The 24,476-nt window shown below is 44.7% G+C and overlaps 4 protein-coding genes across 4 annotated transcripts; all 4 read left to right on the top strand.

The window, feature by feature from the left end:
* The first annotated feature begins 2,714 nt into the window (after positions 1-2,714).
* On the top strand, positions 2,715-4,185 carry LOC131568732 (olfactory receptor 6Y1-like). Its single transcript, XM_058820816.1, has 2 exons — positions 2,715-3,291; positions 3,932-4,185. Exons 1-2 carry the CDS (start codon positions 2,715-2,717, stop codon positions 4,183-4,185), a joined length of 831 nt encoding a protein of 276 aa, XP_058676799.1.
* A 4,449-nt stretch (positions 4,186-8,634) lies between these two features.
* LOC131568565 (olfactory receptor 9S13-like) lies at positions 8,635-9,570 on the top strand. The gene has a single exon (XM_058820666.1). It carries the CDS (start codon positions 8,638-8,640, stop codon positions 9,568-9,570), a length of 933 nt encoding a protein of 310 aa, XP_058676649.1. The 5' UTR covers positions 8,635-8,637.
* Positions 9,571-12,447: 2,877 nt separating this feature from the next.
* Positions 12,448-17,714, top strand: SDR39U1 (short chain dehydrogenase/reductase family 39U member 1). Its single transcript, XM_058820582.1, has 4 exons — positions 12,448-12,787; positions 14,328-14,449; positions 15,429-15,572; positions 15,783-17,714. Exons 1-4 carry the CDS (start codon positions 12,684-12,686, stop codon positions 16,196-16,198), a joined length of 786 nt encoding a protein of 261 aa, XP_058676565.1. The 5' UTR covers positions 12,448-12,683; the 3' UTR covers positions 16,199-17,714.
* A 4,427-nt stretch (positions 17,715-22,141) lies between these two features.
* LOC131568731 (olfactory receptor 4D1-like) lies at positions 22,142-23,120 on the top strand. Its single transcript, XM_058820813.1, is given in 2 exon segments — positions 22,142-22,912; positions 22,914-23,120. Coding segments are annotated over 2 exon segments (978 nt in total).
* Positions 23,121-24,476: the final 1,356 nt, after the last annotated feature.

Genomic DNA, 24,476 nt, shown 5'->3' with positions numbered 1-24,476 from the left:
CTCAGGGAAGCTGTTTAAGCACTCTGACCTCACATCTAAAGGCCTAAATAGCAGCTACTGAATTGAAAATTATTGTTTTTATCCCTTTTTATAGCTTGTCACAGCCTCCAATACCCCATATTTAACAAACCCAATAACTTCTTTTCATGGTTCATGTACCCTGAGTCATATCTTCACATCCTAGCAGGCCTTGGTAAGCAAGCACCTCTCTAGTTAATCCACATTTTCCTTGAATTATATATATATATTATTCCTTGAATTATATATATATATTATTCCTTGAATTATATATATACATAAATTATAAAACTATATCAATTAAAATTATATAAATAAATAATATAAATTAAAATTATGTAAATACCAGGGAACCCAAAACTGGTCCATGGTAGTTGGATCCTCACCAGCCTAACAGAAATGAGGTAAGAACTAACACTACTCCCTTCTCCATGCACTGACATTATTTTGAAGTTGTCTTTTTTATGAGGTTCCCTTACATTCCTGAGCATGCACATGTGGCTTTGGCCAGAAGTTAGAATTCAGCAGCACACCATAAGGTATGTCAAATGTCACTAGATTCTTACATATTTGCAAAATAAATCAAACTATGCCCCAACAGCCAAATAACTTCAGTGATTCCAGCTCTCCTAGATGCTAAAGTCCCATTATTTTCACTGCATGAAAAGAATTGTAATTTTAAATCTAATTAATGAAATTTAATGTAATAAACGTAATTTAAATGTAATAAATGTAGTTTTAGTCATGGTTCTGGCTTAAGGAAGATATCTAATTAATATGAGACCAAGTGGAGGGAGATTTTACAAACAGCTGCAGCATGGAGGGGGGACCACATCAGGTTTTGTACTTTTCATGCTATAGAATCCTGCAGCAGCTCCCAGCTCTGTTTGGGAGGCAGCTGACCTCATCAGGGGACAGATAAATGTTATCTCTGATCCTCCTTTTGCTTTGAACACATTTGTAGTGTTTTAAAAAATTAGGAAAATGCATAACTTGGCTATTTGTGGGTCTGAACACAACTCCAGTGTGGGTGAAACTACACTTATCCAAAATCACTCACTCCAAAAGCCATTACCAGTTAAGGTCACTGATTTAGATAAGGGCATTAAAATATTTTTCTAGATTACCTTTTGGTAAAAGACTGCCATATCCCCTGCCTCGGGGTATGTTTTTGCTTTCCTCTGCCCTATAAAAATCAGCAGACACCAGCTGGTATTCTTTCATTGTTCAGTGTCTCAGGAAAAAAAAAAATCTTCCGAGTTTCTTCTGCTCTGCATGGAATCACAGAGGAAACAATAACATCCCTCCTCTTTCCGTGATTGCTTCCATTGGGAGGTTACCACAATTTCTGAATCAGACCTCATGGGACACCACAGGTAAATAAAGTGTTGATTTCTCTGTGCTGGTATAAATCACAGCACTGACATATCAGCCCACATTCAGCTGTTCCCTACTGGTCCCATTCTGCAGCACCAGTGGGTTCCCACTACAGAAGGTTGAGAACAGTTTTGTTTTTAACAGCACAGGCTGAGCCACTCTTATTTTTGAAGGATTAATCTGAGTTAGCTGCAAACAACCCAGACCTAAAATTGGAATTTGCTTGTACTTATGCTGTATCTGAGATCTCTGTGTACCATCTCAATAGATTTGTGTAGATGTAAGTGTGCTCAGAGCCAGATACAGAAACCTTTAGTGGGCTCTTTCAGATGTATTTGGAGAGGTTTTTTATTTTAAAAATGAATATATCCTTATGGTGCTTCACATTTCTCTTACAGTTCCTGGGATATATATGATATAACTTTAGAAATGTTAGATGCAGAAACTAAAGCATTGGAAATGTGAATGTCTGTCTATAAGCTCATAACCTGTCACTTCTTTATACTGGATGGAAAATATATTAGCATCAGTCATCATTTGTCTAAGGTGAGATTTGTAATGTATATTTATCTCCATGAAATGTCAATTTGTAATGTATATTTATCTCCGTGAAATGTAAACTTAAAAGCATGTTTTAATTTTTTAAAATTAAAAAATCTGAATTGAGCAGATAAATTCCACAAAGTTTTGTAATGTATATTTATCTCCATGAAATGTCAACTTGTAATGTATGTTTATCTCCGTGAAATGTAAACTTAAAAGCATGTTTTAATTTTAAAGTGAAAAAAATCTGAATTGAGCAGATAAATTTCACAAAGTTAATTTCTAAAAACCCAGCAAAAAATGTCTGAACTTTTACAGAGTCTTTAAGTGGTGGTGTAACTTATGGCTATGAATTTAAGCCTGGTAGTTAGGTGTGATTGCATTAATTTCTTGCAGGTGGATAAGGTTCATCTTTCTTCTACAGAACGGGTGGGAGGAATGAAACCAAAGTCATGTATTTCTTTCTCCTGGGTTTTCCCACCACTGGTGAACAGCAGCTGCTTCTCTTCTCTGCTTTACTTCTGGCTTATTTATTAACTGTGTTGGAAAACTTCCTCATCATTCTCATCATCCGAAACAACCACAGCCTGCAAAAACCCATGTATTTCTTCCTAGGGAATCTGTCCTTTTTAGAGATCTGGTATGTCTCTGCCATTGAGCCAAAGATGATCAGAGATGTCCTGTCCCATGACAAAAGGATTTCATTCCAGGGCTGCATGGCACAGCTGCATTTCTTTGTGACTTTTGTTTGCACCGAGTACGTCCTGCTGGCCGTGATGGCCTTTGACCGCTTCGTGGCCATCTGCAAACCCCTCAGGTACCCCCTGATCATGAGCCACAAGCTCTGTGCTCAGCTGGTGGCTGCCTGCTGGGTGTGTGGCTTGGCCACCTCTTCCATCAAGCTGGGCTTTATAGCCAGCCTCTCCTTCTGCGACGTGGACAAAATCAATCATTATTTCTGCGACATTTCCTCCCTCCTGAACATCTCCTGCAGCGATTCCTCTTCGGCCGAGCTCGTGGACTTCACCTTGGCCCTGCTGGTCATCATGCTGCCTCTGTGCGCTGTGGTGGCCTCCTACATCTGCATCCTCTTCACTGTGCTGAAGATTCCTTCTTCCCAGGGGAGGCAGAAGGCTTTTTCCACCTGCAGCTCCCACCTGACCGTGGTGGTTTTGTTCTACTCCACCACTCTTTTCACCTACGCCCACCCCAGGCTCATGTACACCTATCGTGCCAACAAGCTGGTGTCACTCCTGTACACGGTGGTTGTGCCACTTCTGAATCCTCTCATCTACTGCCTTAGAAACAAAGAGGTCAGGGTTGCCATGAGGAAGACTTTTACTTGCAGAAGAGGCACCAAAGAAACCAACTGAAGGGGCTTTGCTCATGAAGATCAACGGCAGTGCTGAGGAGATGAAGTCAGGAGGTCCAAACCTTAATCCATGCAACCACCACTCATATTTATTGAACTAAACCTTGGTATATTTATGTATATACTATGGATTTGACTCGAGATGTATGGGTTTGGGGTTTTTTTGCTTGTTTTCCTCCTAAGAATCAATGCTGTCACCTTTTCTTAAAAGTCTCCAGCTGAATGACTGCTCTGTTTTGTTCTACTCCACCACTCTTTTCACCTACGCCCACCCCAGGCTCATGTACACCCATCGTGCCAACAAGCTGGTGTCACTCCTGTACACGGTGGTTGTGCCGCTTCTGAATAATCTCATCTACTGCCTTAGAAACAAAGAGGTCAGGGTTGCCATGAGGAAGACTTTTACTTGCAGAAGAGGCACCAAAGAAATCACATGAAGGGGCTTTGCTCATGAAGATCAACGGCAGTGCTGAGGAGATGAAGTCAGGAGGTCCAAACCTCAATCCTTGCAACCACCACTCATATTTATTGAACTAAACCTTGATATATATATATGTATATACTGTGGTTTTGACTCGAGATGTGTGGGTTTGGGGTTTTTTTGCTTGTTTTCCTCCTAAGAATCAATGCTGTCACCTTTTCTTAAAAGTCTCCAGCTGAATGGCTGCTCTGTTTTGTTCTACTCCACCACTCTTTTCACCTACGCCCACCCCAAGCTCATGTACACCCATCGTGCCAACAAGCTGGTGTCACTCCTGTACACGGTGGTTGTGCCACTTCTGAATCCTCTCATCTACTGCCTTAGAAACAAAGAGGTCAGGGTTGCCATGAGGAGGACTTTTACTTGCAGAAGAGGCACCAAAGAAATCACATGAAGGGGCTTTGCTCATGAAGATCAACGGCAGCGCTGAGGAGATGAAGTCAGGAGGTCCAAACCTCAATCCATGCAACCACCACTCATATTTATTGAACTAAACCTTGGTATATTTATGTATATACTATGGATTTGACTCGAGATGTGTGGGTTTGGGGTTTTTTTTGCTTGTTTTCCTCCTAAGAATCAATGCTGTCACCTTTTCTTAAAAGTCTCCAGCTGAATGACTGCTGTTTTTAAAGGTGTTTGGAAATGCTGGAAAATAAAGCCCAAATTTGTTTGCTCTAGATGGAATAAAGTCCAGAAAACACTGTAAATGCATGTGAAAATCAGCTATTTGTGATTCATTTAATCCAAAATTTTGTTACTATCCCTTGAGAGAAATAGGCAGCAGAAAAGAATGGGTAATTGTAACATTCTTAGATTCCTGGTGTAGGATAATAGGAAACATCCTCTGAAGAAGAAAATGTTTCTAATATGGCATTAGAGAAGGTATAATGTGAATATTCACATGGTACAGCTGCATTGTCACTTGGCCTCTGTCTCAGCTCCACAACTCCTTCATGAGTTTTTAATTGAAATTTTGCAAGGTTTGAAGTTTCTTTAATGCAGTGATTTGGCTACACACATTGACTGGTTTTAAAGCACTGATCTGAAGTGATTGTTTTGAAATAATTTTAGGAAAATCCTTCAAATACACTGGGAAGAGGATCATAATCCAATTATTATGGGCTTTATGTACACTAATAATAATATTGTTAGATAACCTGAAACAAATAATTCATAACCTATTCCACAGAGGTTCCTTAGGAAAGGAGAGAACACAAAAAAGTGTTACACAAACACAAACCTTTTGAGAATGCAAGTTCCCTCTTGCATCTAAGCTTATTTCTGGAAGTTTTCCTAATAAACACTTTCACAAATTCAAGTACTTTTAAAGTACTGTAAATAAGTCACCACCCACAAGTAAAGAAGGTAAAACAAAGTCCAATCTCAGCTTTTGGGAAACTTTCTCTTAATCTCACTCTCTGCCTGCAGATAAGAGAAACTGATAGGAATGTATGCAAATGTAAGGTAGTCTGGGTTTAGAAGACACTGATCAATTGTCAGTCACAAAATATGGGAAGCCATTATATCAAGAACAGAAACATCTATTTCATGCAGATTTATTTAAAACCACGTGCCAAAACAAAGAAAATTTAATATAGTTTGCTGTAACTAAATGGGACACTCCTGTGCTGAGAAGAATGCAAATTTGCTTTTTGAAAAACAGCCAAGTCCTAGGGTGTGTGAGATACCCAAACAGGAGTTGTGAGACGTTTTTCCCTTCCTGGGGTGATTGCTGCCCCTCAGAGCAGCGCTCCATAGAGGCTGGGCCCTCACCTGAACCAGATTTCTCAGTTTCAGAGGTGAGCACACTCCTGGAGTCAGAGAAGAAAACGCATTTAGTGAAAACTTGCTTTTGTTTAGAGAGGAGAACCATTATTGCCTGGGGAGAAGGCAAGGGTGTCTGTTCTATTTTGGTAATCTGGAAGAGATTTTACAGCAATTTCTGTGAGCCAGAGAGAAGGTTGAGAAGGGGATCCATGTTTACCCCTGAAAGAATTTCCTACCAAAGTCCTTGACATAGAAACCAAGACAGAAAGGAGGATAAATAACAGAAACTTCAGCTGCCTATTCCAATAAGCACTTTATTTGTATTTTGTGGCCAATGAGTAAAGTGTAAACTTATGAGCTTTGTAAGAATGTGTAAAAAGCATGCAGGCCATAATAAAAACAGTTTGAAGCCTTCTGAAAATGGAATGTGACTTTGTGCTGTCTCTGTCTCAACTACAACAGAAGGAAGCAGATTCTAATGGTTAATGAGATCTTGATTAGGTCCACAGTGTTTTGCTTAGCAGAAAAAAAATTCTACAAGAGGCAGGAAGGGTTCTGCATAAGAAGCAGTGAAAAAAGTAGGGGTAGAAGACACACAGAAACAGCTTTACACTTTATTGCTTGTGTTTGTTGTTTTATCTCTTCTATTCCGGATATTTTTCTTCTTTTGCAGGCAAAGAAAAATGGCACAAGGGAAAAATATCTCATTTGAGATTTCAGATGTTTGCTGTGAAGGTCCAGGACTGTGGAAACTGAATCCCTGGTGTTTTTTATGTACACTTATTAAAGTATACATAAGCAACATGCTAAGGAGAATGCTCTTAGAAGCAGTCAGAGGAAAAGCCAGTGATGTATTGATTACAAGAGAAAAGTCAGCTGAGTAGAAAAAATGTTCAGTATTTTTGGCAATGTGTTCAAGAAACCTGAATTCCAAAAAACCAAACCTGGCTTCAATAACTGTGTTACAAGGTATGTGTATTGTGGTGTGTGAAATCTGAGTTTTGCTTTGTTAAATGTGGTGACAGAATTGGATTAAAAGTTTCTGTTTTCTCTTTTTTTTTCATTATATAGAATGCAGTAATTATGTATACAGTTAGTTCTCCTGGAAATTAAATACATTATCAGGAAGACAGTTTTTAATGTGTCTGCATTTAGACTTTTTGTTTGATCAATCAAGGGACACATAGATCCAGAGACTTCTCAGGTGAATTAAAAATCTTCCTTTCTCACTGGCTAAAAAAGTATCTGCAGCATCTTCATTCTTAGCTGAGGTGTTTACCTTCTTTAAAAAGCCATTCAATTAAGTAGTAGTAATTGTTATTTCAACAAAACAATTTTGGATAGGATGTAGGATATCCTTCAATGGACAATATGTTTGATTATCATTAAATTATTTCATAGGTTTACGTCTATTACACTAAGATTATTGATGCTTACACATAAAACCAGAACAAAATTAAGAATTTAAAAATAAGGTCAATTCCATAAGCCAGGACCACACATCTGTTGAATGCCTGACCACAATGACACAAGATTTTGATGTTTTCTTTTACATTATTGTGGACAAAACTATCTCTTTTTTTCTTATTCTCTTCTGGCTGGATTTATTAATTCTTATCAAAAACAGCTACTTCTAAGGCACTGTTTTTCCCCTGTTTTGAACAGGTAGGGTGAGACTAGAAGGATCACACTGTGGATGCATCTATTTCTCTCTTGTGACAATAAAGGAAGGTTTAGGAATTGTGAAAGTTGTAGACAACAACCTGGGAAAGGCTTTGAGTGATACTTGACCTGACTGCCTAAACCTGAGCTCTCTGCACACAAAAATCCCCAGGAAAACTCACCAAAATATTTGATGAGCAAGGTTATGCAAAGAGAAATTCTTTCTCCAAATTTATTTCCCTTTCCTAAGACTCGTGGGTAAATAAGAACAAAGGATTGAATAAAACAAAGGATTAAATACATTAAATACCTTCTGAGGGTACCTAGAAGTAAGGCTACATTTCAAGGACCACGGAGGGATAGCTGGAGAAATTGTTAAAAATTAATTCAATGGTTTTAAAATATTAAGTATATGCTGGTTAAGAAAAATTATCTAATGGAAATGACAGCAAAGCAAATTAAATACCATTTCTGTCACTCAGCTTTTTAAAAAATAATAGACTTGAAATTTTTTTAAACAATTATCTAAATGAATACATTTCTTGGCTCATATATTTTCAATTGTTTTGCATCATCTGAAGTAGCATTTTTCCTTGTTCTTTTGTTTAGGGGAGAGCAATCTTGTGCATTAGTTGCAATCTTGTGGGTTAGTTGCAGTCTTAGGGTGAGATTATTTTCTGCCAGTTAAATCTGAAATAGGTCTTCAACTGTAGAATGAAATGTCTGTTTCTAGTTGGTTGTAAAGTTTATTAAATTAAAATAGGTTGGATAAGCTGCATGCAGAATGTTTCTTTATACTGAAGATATTACAAGATTATTAGTTTATAAATTACCCTGTAGTAGTTGACAAAAATCGGCAGATATGATATATCAATAAATTTTATACCTTTTCCCATATCCCTATTTAAATTTATTAATTAATAATTAATAAAATAATATAAATAGAATATAATTAATATATAATGCTACATAACATATATAATATATTACATTATGCATAAATTATAATTATTACAAATAATATTTATATCCATTAATATATAATTTATATTTTTACTAATATAATGGTTATAGTAATATATTATATATTATATATAATTTTAATTAATTATATATAATATTATGATTTTATGTTATATATAGATATTATTTACATTGTATTAATATTTTGAATAATAAAATGTTGTTTTATATTATTTTATATAATTAATACATATAATTTATAGTGAGCATTAATTGTATTAATTTATATTTCTTATGTTTCATATATCATATATATATTGATGTCACATATTGAGATATATATTGATATCATAGATATTGATATCATATATTTTCTTCTTGTTGTACAATTGCTTCTCCAGGCAAACTATCTGCAATCCACTGCATCCTAATTTCCTTTTGGAAAGCCGAGATGGAAAACCACACCAGGATAAGCGAGTTCATTTTGGTGGGGTTCAGATCCCACCCAGGATCCCAAGTCCTTCTCTCAGCTCTCTTCTCCACAATGTACTTTGTCACTGTGGTGGGAAACATCGGCATGATCCTCATCATCAGGATGGAGCCCAAGCTGCACACCCCAATGTACTTCTTCCTGGGGAACCTGTCCACCTTGGACATCTGTTATTCCTCTGCCATCACTCCCAGGGCAGCCCTGGCATTCTTGCTGGGCAGAAGGAGCATTTCCTATGCTGGCTGTGCTTCCCAAATGTTCTTCTTCTCTCTCTTTGGCACAACAGAAGCTTTTTTCCTGGCTGTGATGGCTTATGATCGCTTCACTGCCATCTGCAACCCGCTGCTCTACCAGGTGGTTATGAGCAGAAGGCTTTGTGTGCTCATGGTGGTGGGCTCCTATCTGTCAGGCTGCATCAACTGCACCATCCAGACAGGCTTCACCTTCAGCCTGTCCTTCTGTGGGCACAGAGAAATCAAGCACTTCTTCTGTGAAGTGGCTGCAGTGATCCACACCTCCTGCTCCAACACCCTTGTCAACGAGCTCGTAATGCTGGCTGTGTGTGGACCAATAATTGTGGGCACTGCCCTGGTGGTTTTTGTCTCCTATGGTTATATCATCGTCACAATCACCCAAATGCCTTCAGCAGAAAGCAGGCACAAGGCCTTCTCCACCTGCTCTTCTCACATGGTGACAATCTGCTTGTTCTTTGGGACAGTGTTCTTCATGTATGCTCAGCCTGGAGCTGCATCCTCATCACCCAGCAAGAGCAACATCATCTCCATCTTCTACACCGTTGTTATTCCCACGCTGAACCCCTTCATTTACACCCTCAGAAACAGGGAGGTAAAAGGGGCTCTGAAAAAACAGTTAAAAAGGAAAGGGTTTTTTTAAGCACCATTCCTGAAGTTGAGAATGAGCACAGTGTTCAATTTGTAAAATAAAGGGCATCAGGACCTGAATGTAAAATAAAGGACGGGATGTAAAATAAAGGACAGGATGTAAAATTAAGGACATCAGGACCTGCTTTCAAGAGCCTTTTGTGTTTCTAGATGGTCAGTAAAAGCAGGATATATAAACAAATCTATGAGAATCTAGTGATTGTTATTTCAACTAAACAATTTCTGATAGGATATCCTTCAATGGGCAATATATTTGATTTCTATGAAATTATTTCATAAGTTTACATCAATTACACTTAAATCATTGATGCTTACCCATAAAACCAGAATAAAAATAAGAATTTAAAAGTAAGGTCAATTAAGTAAGCCAAGGCCACACATCTGTTAAATGGCTGATCACAGTGACACACAATTTTGACATTTTCTTTTACATTACTGTGAACAAAAGTATCTCTTTTTTTCTGATTTTTCTCTGGCCAGCTTTACTCCTTTTCTAGAGCAGATGAAAGTGAGGTTTCATTTAACCATAATTGGACTTTAACAAGTCATCTGACCTGTAATTTAGAGGCCTCTTATAGCCATTCAAAACATACCAGCATTTTAAAGCCATAATTAACATGATGGGTTGGACAATTTGAACAGTACCTAAGTGTACTGAACATGTAAAATAGGACAGAAAATTCAGATTCTGGCAGCAGAATCTGCTGCCACACCTAAGTGTACTGAACATGTGAAAACAGGACACAAACAGATTCTGGCACTTATTTCTGGAACACAGCCAGTTCAGGTTGGAGGCATTCTCACTCTGCACATCCACAGCTAAATTAAGTCAGACAAGAGTGAAGCACAGAGATGTGTCTCTGCAAATAACTCTTAAAACTCAAATATCCAAGCTGGCTCCTCGTAGAAAACCCATTTCTTCTTTTCTTAACCACAGGACATGGCACTTTCATAGAGCTGGTGGCCAGAGGGATGAGGAGAGCTGTGGTTGCTCAGTGAAGCAAGGGAGACACCACTCCTGGAAGTGCCCAAAAAGAGACAGGACATGGCACTTGGTGCCATGATTTAGCTCATGGTGGTGTTCAGTCAAACACAACAATCCTGGAGGTATTTTCCAACTTTAATGGTTCTGTGACTGAGTGACAGACTGGGGCTGGGGGAAGGATGATGGATGATGGATGGATGGATGGATGGATGGATGATGGATGGATGGATGGATGGATGGATGGATGATGGATGGATGGATGGATGGATGATGGATGGATGGATGGATGGATGGATGGATAGATGGATGATGGATGGATGGATGGATGGATGGATGATGGATGGATGGATGGATGGATGGATGGATGGATGGATGGATGAATGGATGATGGATGGATGGATGGATGGATGGATGAATGGATGATGGATGGATGGATGGATGGATGGATGGATGGATGGATGATGGGTGGATGGATGGATGGATGGATGATGGATGGATGGATGGATGGATGATGGATGGATGGATGGATGGATGGATGGATGGATGATGGATGGATGATGGATGATGGATGGATGGATGGATGGATGGATGGATGGATGGATGATGGATGGATGGATGATGGATGGATGGATGGATGGATGATGGATGGATGGATGGATGGATGGATGGATGGATGGATGGATGGCCGGATGGATGATGGATGTCCCCTCAGCCCCGCTCTGCTCTGTTCCCTGAGTGTCCCCTCAGCCACTGGGCCCAGGCGGTTCCCGAGTGTCCCCTCAGCCCCGGGCCGCTCCCCGTGTCCCCAGCCCGGTTCCAGCCCGGTTCCAGCCCGGTTCCAGCCCGGTTCCAGCCCGGTTCGCCGCCCATTCCCGAGCACGGCCCCGGCGCTGGGATGCGCTGGCCCTTTAAGGGCCTCCGCGCCGCTAGGGGGCGCCGTGCGCGGCGGGGGGGCGCACGCGCCGTGGACGCTGCTCGGCGCATGCGCGGCGCGGCGATGCGGGTGGTGGTGGGTGAGTGCGGGGCTGGGGCAGCGGGGCTGTGAGGGAGCGGCGGACAGAGAGAGCGGGGTGTGAGCGTGCAGGGCCCAGAGAGAACGAGGCGTGAGGGAGCAGGGGCAAGAGAGAACGGGGCCCGTGAGGGAGCGGCGGACAGAGAGAGCGGGAGCCCGAGAGGGAGCGGCTGACCGAGAGAGAGCGGGGGCGTGAGCGAGCGGGAACCGTGAGGGTGCGGAGTCCGTGAGGGAGCGGAGGTCTGAGGGAACGGGGCCCGTGAGGGAGGGGTGGCCTGCGAGAGCGGCGGTCTGAAGGTCTGAAGCGGGGGCCGTGAGGGAGCGGGGGCCCTGATGGAGCGGGGCCGTGAGGGAGCCGCGGCCTCAGGGAACGGGGGCCTGAGGGTGCGGGGCCGTGAGGGAGCGGCGGACAGAGAGAGCGAGGCCCGTGGAGGTGCGGGTGCCTGTGGGAGCAGGTCCGTAAGGGAGCGGGTCCCGTGAGGGAGCGGGAGTGTTGAGCGGAACGGAGTTTTGGAGAAGGGCCAGGCGGGCCTGGGTTGTGGGTGCTGCCCGCTGGGTTGGAGCCAAGCCGCCGCTTCCTCCCCGGCTATGGGAGCTGGCCGTGAGCGCGGGCGGTGCTGCGGTGATGCAGCCCCAGGCACGGGCCGCCTCTGCTGCAGAGGGGTGATGGCACAGCAACACAGCCCTGATGTTCTGTCTCTCTAACCAGGTGGTGGGACGGGCTTCGTGGGCAGAGCCCTGACCCAGCTGCTGCGGAGCCGAGGGCACCAAGTGACTCATGTGTCACGAAGAGGGGGCACGGATCGGATCAGCTGGGTATGAAATGAGAGCGGTCACAGCAGGGCGAGTGTGACAGGGCTGAGAAACCAGGCTGTGTGCCGTGGCTTTCCATGGCATGGAGGGGAGGTCTGGCTCCTCTGGATGTCCTTTTGCTGGGTGTTCCATGGGTCACAGTCATTAGAATGGGTACTGCTGTAGCTCCAAGAAACAAAATCTTCTCCATTCGTGCTGTCTCTGCAAATGTCAGGAAGAAACTGGGTGAAGTTCTTGGGAGCCTGCTCTGCTTATTTGCAGGGAAGGCTTGATCAGAGGGGTGGCCTGATTTGTCATGTCTGTCACTCCTGCCCAGGAGGAGCTGTCCCACTCCGGGCTGCCCCTGTGCGAAGCTGTGGTCAACTTGGCTGGTGAAAATGTCCTCAACCCTTTCCGCAGGTAACTTGATGTTCCATAGTGCTCTTGGGATAAGGTGGAGTGAAGACAGGCTAGTGTTGTCAGCGAATGTGGAAAGGGAGGAAACAACATGACCATGAAGCTCTTGGGCTGACATTTGCACCCTCAAGTACCCAGAGCATTTCTGTGGGCCTGGTAGGTTCTGAGAGACCTTTGGAAGAAAAGTTCCCTCCTGCATCTACAGCTGGAGGCCAGAAACATGAGTTCCACATTTCCAAAAGGAGATTGGGTGGCATGCCTGCATGCAAAGTTTGACTTCTGGGAGGAGCACCAGCTTTGCTGTCTAGCTCCTTTGCTGACTTTGTCTGAAGGCAGTCCAAACCCTTCAGTCTTGTAAGGGTTAGAGCCACCATCTCCCAAAGTTCCTCTGCCTTTGTGCTGTAAGATGACATGTCCTCCCTTTGCTCTGAGGTGAGGGGAGTTCCTGTGACTTCTCCTTGATGCCTTGTGCAGGCTGCCCTAGAACAGAGACTGGACAGAGCTCAAGAATAAAGCAGGGATTAATTAGGAGGATGCATGGATCCACCTGGGACAGCACAGGGCTACACCCAAGATGAACCAAAATGGTCACAAAATGCCCCACTGGTCACAGGGTCTCTCACTTTTATAAGCTCTGCTCCATTTGCATATTGGAGTTAATTGTCCAATTAGAGAATAATGAAGGGATTTATTCAAAGGATCTCCTCCATGGATCCACCTCGGGCACTACAAGAGCCCAGCCAGGGCTGCACCCAAGGTAACCAAAATGGCCACAAAAATAACACAAAATGAACCAAAATGGTCACAAAATGCACAACAATGCTCATGAGGTCTCTCACTTTTATAAGTTCCGCTCCATTTGCATATTGGAGTTAATTGTCCAATTCCAGGTTTGGCCCATGCAGTCCCATCCTTGTTTTTCTCTCTCCAGCCCACGCTGTTTGTGCTCTTGGCCTGAGATTTGGCTCATTTGTCCTTGGTCCCCAGCTGGAGCAGGAATTGTTTTGTCTCCCTGCTCTGTGCACAGAGCTCACCATCCCCTAATAGAAGCCCAGAGCTGTAGATTTCATGTTTTTCTTTGCTGATTTACGTCCTGAGATATTTCAGGGACGCCGCTTGTAAGGTTTTCGGCTGTTTCTGCTGTTTAGGTGGCCTGGAAAGGCCCAGGGATGGCCTTGAAGAGCCGACGCTTCAAAGGACGAGGAGAGACTTCTGATCTTGTCTCGGTCTTGGTGTTTATTAATTGTTTATCTAAAGGATTTTCTTTCAGCCCGACAGAGGTCTGCACAGCAAGTCAGCCATGGGCACACTGCGAGCCCCTGGGGCGGTCACTTATCTTTATACCCTAAGTTACGTGTACAATATTTATCATTTCTCCCCAATACCTTCTACCCTTATTAACCCACTAAAGCAACATAGAACCTGAAAAATATAAAAACTAAAACCTGAGGCACCACCCTGTGCGTGTGAGCTGGTGTTGGCTGGGTCCCCCTTGGTGGCAGTGTCCTGTGAGGTGTTTGATCCCTGGCTCTCCCTTTCCCAGGTGGAATGATGACTTCTGCAGGGAGGTCGTCAGCAGCCGGGTGGAGACCACGAAGGCCTTGGCCAAAGCCATCGGTGCTGCTGAGCAGCCTCCCCGTGCCTGGGTCCTCGTCACTGGCGTAGGTATTGGTTGGGCCTGGCCAAGACAGCACTCCTGCTGACCTGGAGAGGCCTTGCCTGCAGACAGTTCCTCAGGAGCACCTTCTTGCCTTGAAATGTCAGCTGTATTGCTATCAGTGTCACTGTGTTTAGGCAAGCCTTGATAAGCTTTTAGTGCTGCTGGAGAGGAATTTGGCTCCCTGTGCTTTGTCTAGGGCAGTTCTGTGTTTTCCTGTGAAAGCCTTTAGGCATCCTGTAGAATCAATTTGTGTCAGTAAGGCCTTCTGCATAATCTCCAACTTCCTGCTTGCTGCAGTCTTTTAAGCTGAGGTTTATCTTTAAAGCTGCCATGGTTTAAACCTTCCAGCCACCTCAGTGTGTTGCTTGCAGGCCTGTTTGGGTTTTGGGGCTGCCTGAGTGTTAGTGCATCCTGCTGAACCTGTAGAGCACATTGGTAGTTCAAAAACTTGTCAGTATCAGAGACCCTGAGCTGTTCTTGTGAGGACATCCCTGGTGGAGTGATCAAGCTCACAGAATCCCAGAATGGTCTTGGGTTGGAAGGGGCCCTAAAGCCAATGCAGTGCCGTGACAGGGACACCTTCCACTGTCCCAGGGTGCTCCAAACCCCATCCAGCCCAGCCTTGGGCACTTCCAGGGATCCAGGGGCAGCCACAGCTGCTCTGGGCACCCTGTGCCAGGGCGTCCCCACCCTCACAGGGTAGATTTCCTTCCTAGCAGCCAGTCTAAACTGACTTTAAATTTGAAGCAATTCCCCCTTGTCCTGGCACTCCAGGCCCTTGTAGTCTCTCTCCAGCTTTCTTATAGGTTCCCTTCAGGTACTGGAAGGTTGCAATTAGGTCTCTTTTCCAGGCTGAACAATCCCAGTTCTCTCAGCCTTTCCTCACAGGAGTTCTGGGCTCCTGGAGGCAGAGAAGGTCTGATGGGAAAGGGGGGCTTGGTGTGATCATTCAACCCTGACCCCCTTTCTGCTGTCACCCTGCAGGTTTCTACCGGCCCAGCCCCACAGCTGAGTACACTGAAGACAGTGCAGGAGGGGATTTTGACTTCTTCTCACGCCTGGTGAGCTCGTGGGAGGCTGCAGCTCTCATCCCTGGGAGCCCAACTCGTGGTGTTGTGGTGAGATCAGGTGAGATGGGGCATCGTGGTTATTAATGGGGATTGCTTTACTGCTGGGAAGAGCTGGGTAAAGGGCATCAGTTCTTCTCTCTTTCCTTGTTGGGGTGCTGTTCCAGCCAGCCCCTTAAGGCTTCTCCTGCTTGTAGGTGTGGGTGTGAAGGAGGTTTTGCCCTCTGGCAGCAGCACCTGGTGTCACTCTGTCACTCTGTTCTCCCCACAGGTGTGGTGCTGGGCCGAGATGGCGGCGCAATCTCCCAGATGCTCTTGCCTTTCCGCCTGGGACTCGGAGGGCCCATGGGCTCTGGACTGCAGCCCTTCCCGTGGATCCACATCCAGGACCTGGCTGGGATCGTGTGTCACGCCCTGGAGACGGAGTCAGTGCGAGGCGTCCTCAACGGCGTCGCCCCGTCCTCGCCTGGCACCTCCAATGGCACCTTTGCCCAGGAGCTGGCGGCAGCCCTGGGGCGCCCGGCGCTGCTGCCGGTGCCCGCCTGGGCCGTGCGGGCTCTCTTTGGGGCAGAGAGGGCGGCCATGCTGCTGGAGGGACAGAGGGTGCTGCCCAAGCGCACCCTGGAGAGCGGCTACCGCTTCATCTTCCCTGAGCTGCCTGCAGCTCTCAAGGACATTGTGGCTTGAGGCCTCCCTGCTTGGGCTGGGCCCTGTTTGTGTGAGCTCCCTATCAAAGAGGGGAGCCCTGCCCCCTGACACTTCCCCATCCACATACAGCAGGGGTGAGCAATCCTGCCCTCCCGTATCTCACTGTTTAGGAATCATCCCTCTTACTGCCACCTGAATGTTAACATCACCTGCACTTGGGGAAGGGCAGGAGCCCCTCACAGGACTGGGACTGTGGGATTGCCCATCTTCCCTTTGCGTGGTGTGCGTGTGAACTGCTGGCAAAGCAGCTGGGGGTGTCCTGTCTTCTCTCCTGAGAGGTATGGCAGCAGGAAACAGTCCTAGTGCTGTTGTAATTCCTCCATGGTACTGGAAGTTGCCCTTCCTGTTTTCTCCATGATGACAGGCAAAGCAGAACAGCTAAAGTCTCTTGGTGTTGGTGGTTGTGGGAGGAGATGCATCTTAGGGTGCTGAATACAAATTGCTTGGAGACTCTGCCCTCTCTTTTCTTGTGGCTGGTACCAAGTTGATGTCTCAGTACCTTCAGCTATGTCTAACCCAAAGAGTTGCACCCTTCCAGGGTTGCATTCCCCTTGTGCTGTGGCAGGGATGAGGGAGAGCCCTGCTTTGCCAGCCTCTAGAGGAAAGGGTGACAGTCAGACTGTGGCCCCTGGGCTGCTTTGCCTTGGCTGAGTGCCCATCTAAGCTTGAGCTCGGGAAAGCTGGGTGGTACATCCCTGTGTGAGCTTTGGTCACAGCTTTAGTCCAAAGGAGCATTTCAGCTATTGCCTTCCTTGTGCTTACCTCACACCAGGGTGGTTTTCTTTTACTGATCCCATGAGGTGGTGCTGGTGTTCAGGTGTTCCCCCTGACTGGGCACTGAGGATATCCCAGCTGCCTGGTCTGCCTTGGGAAGCAGAACCTCTTCCCTTGTAAAGCAAATTGTAATTCCATCATCTCACAGTGACAGAAAATGTATCCGTGTGCTTCCCTTGACCCACTTCCATATCCCAAAGGGGGTTGCAGGGTGTGAAATCCACAGAGCAGTGAAGTTTATTGTAGCAGTACTTCTGGAGAAATACTCCTAGTGTGATGTAAGCTGGGGCTAGAAAATACTATTAAAAGGCACTTCAGGCAGATAAAGATCTACTCTGTGCCATCCACAACAACAGCAGTTCACTCATTTCTGTTTATGCCAGAGTAGCTGAAGGATCAGTCTTGGTGAAGTCTAGATGAGTCTCCTGTCTCTGTTCAGTACATACTGGAGACATCTGTGTGACATCTGTGAGCAGGCTGAGCCTGGAGTTGTGGTCTCATTCTGGCAGAGCTGAGTGATCTGCACTGCTGCCTTGCTTTGGGGTTAGCTCTGGGCTGACTGCTAAGCTGCAACAGTAATAAAGACAGCAAGGCTTAATTCAGAGTTTTCTGTAGCAGTCATAGTTCTGCACCATTTGTATTGTTAATCTGCTTTAAACATTCTTTCACTAATTGTAAGACACTGATTCCCAAATTAAAGTTGGTGTTTCCCTTCCATGTACCCCTTGATTTCCACTGACCATGGACTTCAGTAAAACCTTTGATTCCATTTTCCACAGTGCTCTCCTGGAGACACTGGCTGCTCCTGGCCTGCATGGGCATACCCTGCTCTGGGTACAAACCAGTCTGGGCAGCTGAGTGCCAGGTAGGGAAGGGTTAAACCCAGGTGGGGAAGGGTTAAACCCAACTGGTGGCCCATCAGAACTGGTGTTCCCCAGGGCTCAGTACTTTTTAGTCCTTTTTAGTGTCTTTAACCAGTGATCTGCATGGGGAGGTGTGGTCACCAATTGTGGTGTTGTGAGGGTCCCCAGAACAAGGTGAGAGATGAGAATTGACTCCAAGTTCTCAGTAGGCTGATTATTATTTTATGATATTATATTATATAATATTAAAATAAAATTATAAACTATACTAAGGAAAGAGAAAGGAGACATCAGAAGGCTGGACAAGAATGATAATAAAAACTCATGACTGACCAGAGTCCTGACACAGCTGGCTGGGATTGGTCATTAATTAAAAACAATTCACATGCTGTGTAAACAATTCTCCAAATCACATTCCAGAGGAGCAAAACATTGAGAAACTGAGGCTTCTCATCTTGCCAGGAGTAGAAATCATGAAGAAGGGGTTTTTCATAAAATACCACCGTGACAAGGGGGTTGAGTGCACTCTTAGTGAGCTGGCAGACCCAGCTTGGATGGCATTTTGGGGAGGGTGGGCAGGCTCTGCAGACGGCCATGGGGCAGTGCCAGTGGTAGGAGGCTCATCAGGGTCCTGCACCTGGGTCACAACAAATCCATGCAGTGCTCCAGGCTTAGCCCTGAGGGCCTGGAAAGCTGGAATGACCTGGGCATGCTGGGTGACAATGGCTCCGTGTGCCCAGGTGGCCAGGCAGACCAGTGGCACCTGGCACCATGGACACACAGAATAGAGATCCCTCACCCAGACAGGGAATCCTGGCTGCACTCAGCAGCAGCAGGGCACGGCCAGACAAGTCCCTAGCAAACCTTGGAACCATCTGAGATGCTTTTTCCCTCCATTCCATAATGGGTCCTTTATCCCCTGGGCATTAACTCTGCCTCAGGCTGTGAGCTGACCCCAGAGCTGTTCCCACTGAGCCACTGGAACAGATCCACACCCAGCAGGGGCTGCTGGATCTCCTGGCACAGCCCTCGGAAGAGCTGGATCAGAGTGTCCTTTTCTCTGCTTAGGTTCCTCTCTGGTTTCTCTACCTGCTGGTGGGCATCTGTGCCCCTTTGTGCATGTGTAGACCAAGTTTTTATTGTATAACCAGAAAAATTCACTTTGTAAAGGAGCAGAGAAGTGTTTTAATCACTGCCCTGAAGGCTTTACTGATAAACGATCCTGTAGCAATGACTGAACTTTTTTATTTCAAAGCACAGTTGAACACAAGCTCCAGGGCAGCAATTTGTGAGTTATAATTTGAGAGTCTGTGGTTGGGAGAGTTATAATTTGCATTTTTTCATCTTGCAAAGGGAAGGAGTGACTACACTGCCATGAAAATTCCCATTTTAGTTCTGCTCCAATTATCACAAGGTTCCTTCATCTGCACGTGTCCTGATCCACATGACATGAAGAACTTTTTAATTAGCCCCAAGGTGACAAAATCTAGTTTTGCTAATTATATTATTGTTATTCTTTTTTGAATGACCAGAAGTGCAAGGTGATTTGGGATTTTGCTTTCTTTTTGAATCCCATAATTTCCCTTAACAAAGGCATCATGAATCCTATAAGGGAAGGTTGTTGGAGTCTTCTGTTGGAGGCAGGTTTGCAATCATCTCCTCTGAGTAGAGCTGTGCTGTTTTATCTTGTAATTTGAGAATGAATTCTTGTTGCCTGTTGAAGTTGGATCACAGAAACAGGAGTTTGCTGAAGGTATTTGCTCTTTCTGCCAAAAATACTGCAAGGATGAATAATTCCACATGCTGCCTGTGGCAATGATTATTTGTGAAAGAGGAAATTACCGGAAAATGTTTATCACTTTTAATATATAATATTATTTAACAGAGCTTCAGAGACACTCCCCATGTGTTGGGAGAGGTCTGAGGGAAGGCAGGCATGAATCATACCTGTCTCAGCATTTCTGTATTTCAGGTTTTGCTGCAGCTCAGTCTTACTTTTGTGTTAGAGGGATTACTGAGACAAAAGAGAAAGGTTGGATTAGAGTTGAAAGCAAATTGCTTTTTCTCTCCTCCAAGATTCTGTGAAAATACTATTTTTTAATGGGAAATGAGAACAAAGAATCTACAGTATCAGCTGTGGATTGTTCGAAAATGTGATTTCCTGCCAAAAGTGGTTTTCCTTTTTGGATCTGTGGAAAAAGATCTGCAATTTTCAAGCAGAAAATAGGATTAATTATATAAGGCTTTAAAATGGAATTATGCACTGACACTAAGGAGGAAACTGTTATGGGAAAAAATTACAGTATCCCTGCAGAGTATTCACCAGAGGGAATGGAAATGTGCAGAGAGTTCTTGTTTCTACAGTTCTCTGAAATTCCATTTTGGGAATAGTTTAACAGTTTATAGGGGAAAATAAAAAAGCTGTGGTTTATTGTAAAAAATTAGATTTTTATTTCAGCAGCCAAGTAGAGGTAGTAACTTCCCATCAGGGAAATGGCTCTGTCACCTTGGTCTGTGGGTGCAGGTGAGCAGCTGCCATCATCTCTTAGAACTTCCCCACAGTGTCTCCAAATTCACTGAATTTAACGCATGGAGAGAAGAGAAATCTCTGTGGAAACCTTTCAGCAGACTTCCTGCACCAGGGAGTGGCCTACAAGAGAAACAGAGAGGGATTTTACACAAACTCATGTGGTGACTGGAGTTGAGGACAGGAAAATGGAGGGAGGAGTCAGTACACTGGATGGCAGGGCAGGAATTTGTAGGGAGAGTTTGGAGAAATAGGTTGGCATGAATGTTATGAAGTCTGACATAAGTAAATATTCATCCTGCTTCTGGGAGAGGACAAGCCTGTGCAATCAGCAGAGGCTGGAGGCCAGGAAGCAGCTTTGTAGATAATGGTCACAGTTGAGATAATACAAAGCAACACTCCATTTTCAGAAGGCTTCAAACCCAGTTTTATTATAGCCTGCATGCTTTTTAGGCATTCTTATAAAACTCATAAGTTTACTCAATTTACTCAGACAAACAAAGTGCTCATTAGAATAGGCAGCTGCAAGTTTCTCTTATTTATCCTTCTTTCTTTCTTGGTTTCTATGTCAATGACCTTGGTAGGAAATTCTTTCAGGGGTAAACATGGATCCTCTTCTCAACCTTCTCTCTGGCTCACAGAAATTGCTATAAAATCTCTTCCACAGATAGTGACCCTGGCAAACAGCTGAACAGGAGACGGGAATGTGTTCCTCTGTCATAGAAGGTGAAGCTTCAGCTCTGCCAGCAGAGGTCTGGCCGGTAGTGCAGGGAAATTATCCCATCCCTGCTCACTGCAGGGAACTGATCCCATCCCTGCTCAGTGCAGGGAACTGATCCCAGCCCTGCTCACTGCAGGGAGCTGATCCCATCCCTGTTCTGTGCAGGGAACTGATCCCATCCCTGTTCTGTGCAGGGAACTGATCCCAGCCCTGCTCAGTGCAGGGAAATTACCCCAGCCCTGCTCATTGCAGGGAACTGATCCCAGCCCTGCTCATTGCAGGGAACTGATCCCAGCCCTGCTCAGTGCAGGGAACTGATCCCAGCCCTGCTCAGTGCAGGGAAATTATCCCAGCCCTGTTCAGTGCAGGGAAATTATCCCAGCCCTGCTCATTGCAGGGAACTGATCCCATCCCTGCTCACTGCAGGGAACTGATCCCAGCCCTGCTCAGTGCAGGGAAATTACCCCAGCCCTGCTCATTGCAGGGAACTGATCCCAGCCCTGCTCAGTGCAGGGAAATGATTCCATCTCTCCTCAGTGGGTCAAGACCAGCACTCCAGGACAAGAAGGACAGTCATACATACACTGGATTGACTTCCTTGGAGGGTCTCCAAATTAATCATGGGCTGGATGACACGGCATTCAAGGAGAGGCTGAGAGAACTGGGTTTGTTCACCCATACAGGAGAGAAGGCTGAGGGAACCTGATTTCTGTGTATAACTAGCTGATGAGATGAAGATACAGAGCAGATAGAGCCTTCCTGGAGGTGTACAACAATAAGATGAAGGGCAACAGACACTAACTGGAACATCCTAAGTTCTCACTGAATATAAGGGAATTTGGTTTTTTGTTTTGCTTTGTTTTGTTTTGTTTGGTTATATACTTGAACAGTTCACAGAGTTTGTGAGACTTGATGACTTCCAAAAATCCCTCCTGGATTAATCATAAATCATTCTGTGATTTTATGTTTTAATAATTCTATAGCCCAACACACATTTATAGTCATCTTTATTGCTCTTGTTTGTGCAGGGATAAAGGATGGAATCAAAGAACATCACCACCACTGTGACAGAATTTGTCCTGTTGGGCCTGACACAGAGCCACAAGGTGCAGTATTTTCTCTATGTGATCTTCTTTCTCATCTATGTGATGACCTGGCTGCTGAACTTCACCATCATGGCCACTGTGGCTGTGGACCACCACCTCCACACCCCCATGTACTTTCTCCTGGCCAACCTCGCCTTCCTTGACGTCAGTGACTCCTCAGTCAACACTCCCAAGCTGCTGTCAGGCCTCCTCACCCAGCACAAAGTCATCTCCTTCCGCCAGTGTTTCCTCCAGATGTTCTTCTTCCATTTCATTGCAGGTGCAATGGCATTTCTGCTCCTGGGGATGATGGTGGATCGCTACGTGGCCATCTGTGAGCCCCTGCGCTACCTGTCCATCATGAGCTGGAGCACCTGCACAGGCCTGGTGGCAGCTGCATGGCTGGGTGGATTTCTTCATTCCATTACACAAACTGGCCTTCTCCTCCAGCTGCCATTCTGTGGCCCAAATGTACTGGACAATTTCTACTGTGACGTCCCCCAGGTCATCAAACTGGCCTGCACTGACACTCGCGTGGCTGAGCTGCAGATGGTGTTTAACAGTGGAATGATCCTCATCAGCCTTTTTGTGATCTTGATTATTTCTTACATTGTCATCTTGCTGAAGATAAGGACGTGCATCACGGAAGGGAAGAGAAAAGCTCTGTCCACCTGTGGAACACAGATAACTGTTGTGAGCTTAATATTCATCCCCTGCATCCTCGACCTACACCCAGCCTTATAAGAAATCCCCTGGGGACAAGGTGGTCTCTGTTGTTTTCACTGTGGTCACCCCAATGCTAAACCCAATGATCTACACACTCAGAAACACTGAGATGAAAAAGGCCATCAGGAGAACGCTGGGGAAAATATTTCTGTCAGCAGGAAAGCAGAAACTGGAGCGGACAGCAGACCAAAGTCATCAAATGTGATGATCCATGACAAAACTGTGTTCATCACTGAAATTCCTGTATAAAAGAATGTGAGGTGCCCCTGACTCTGGGAATGATTGGTGTCTGACTCTATTGATTCAGAATGCTGAACAATTGCTTTAATAAACTATACTATATTACACTGGATAAAGTTTTCTTTGCCTCTTCAGTGTTTTGGTTGTTTCTGGCACCATCAAATCTGGTGTTTCCATGACAAAACTGTGTTCATCACTGAGATTCCTGTGTAAAAGAAGGTAGGGTGCTCCTGACTCTGGGAATGATTGGTGTCTGACTCTATTGATTCAGAATGCTGAAAAATTGCTTTAATAAACTATACTATATTACACTGGATAAAGTTTTCTTTGTCTCTTCAGTGTGTTGATTTTTTCTGGCTCCAGGGGTGATAATTATAGAATTGTGGCATCAGCAGTGCTAACTCAGGTGCCTTAGTTAAAGCTCTAACATGCATGAATTTATTTGTAATTATTTATTGTATTTATTATTTCTTGTAACTTATATAAATCTGAACCATGTGGCCTCTAGAAGCCATTGTCTAGAATTCTCCAGATCACTTACTAGTTCAAATATTTCCTTCCTTCCTTCCTTCCTTCCTTCCTTCCTTCCTTCCTTCCTTCCTTCCTTCCTTCCTTCCTTCCTTCCTTCCTTCCTTCCTTCCTTCCTTCCTTCCTTCCTTCCTTCCTTCCTTCCTTCCTTCCTTCCTTCCTTCCTTCCTTCCTTCCTTCCTTCCTTCCTTCCTTCCTTCCTTCCTTCCTTCCTTCCTTCCTTCCTTCCTTCCTTCCTTCCTTCCTTCCTTCCTTCCTTCCTTCCTTCCTTCCTTCCTTCCTTCCTTCCTTCCTTCCTTCCTTCCTTCCTTCCTTCCTTCCTTCCTTCCTTCCTTCCTTCCTTCCTTCCTTCCTTCCTTCCTTCCTTCCTTCCTTCCTTCCTTCCTTCCTTCCTTCCCTTCCTTCCCTTCCTTCCCTTCCTTCCCTTCCTTCCCTTCCTTCCCTTCCTTCCTTCCTTCTTCTCTCTCTCTCTTTCTCTTTTTCTTTTCTTTCTCCCTTCCTCTCTTTCTCTCTCTCTCTCTCTCTTTTTCTTTCTCTCTTCTCTTTCTCTCTCCCTTTCATTCTATACTACATAGATACATGTATATTAATAACCCCCTTGTAATGCAAATAAAAAATTAAACTCAGTGCTGACCTTTAATGTCATAAGCGGAAATAAAGAAGCAGCACATTCCAACAATGCTAAAACTTCACTATGTGGTTCTAAAGTGAAGAATCAAGTACTGCACCAGCAACACACAACTAATGACTAATTTAGCTGTTTTCTTGGAGCTTCCTTAAGGAGATCAAGTGC

Source organism: Ammospiza caudacuta, chromosome 27 (genome assembly GCF_027887145.1).
Source record: "Ammospiza caudacuta isolate bAmmCau1 chromosome 27, bAmmCau1.pri, whole genome shotgun sequence".
In the NCBI taxonomy this organism is placed as follows: domain Eukaryota; kingdom Metazoa; phylum Chordata; class Aves; order Passeriformes; family Passerellidae; genus Ammospiza; species Ammospiza caudacuta.
The sequence above is the reverse complement of the archived record's forward strand: the minus strand, read 5'-3'. Positions and strand labels throughout refer to the sequence as shown.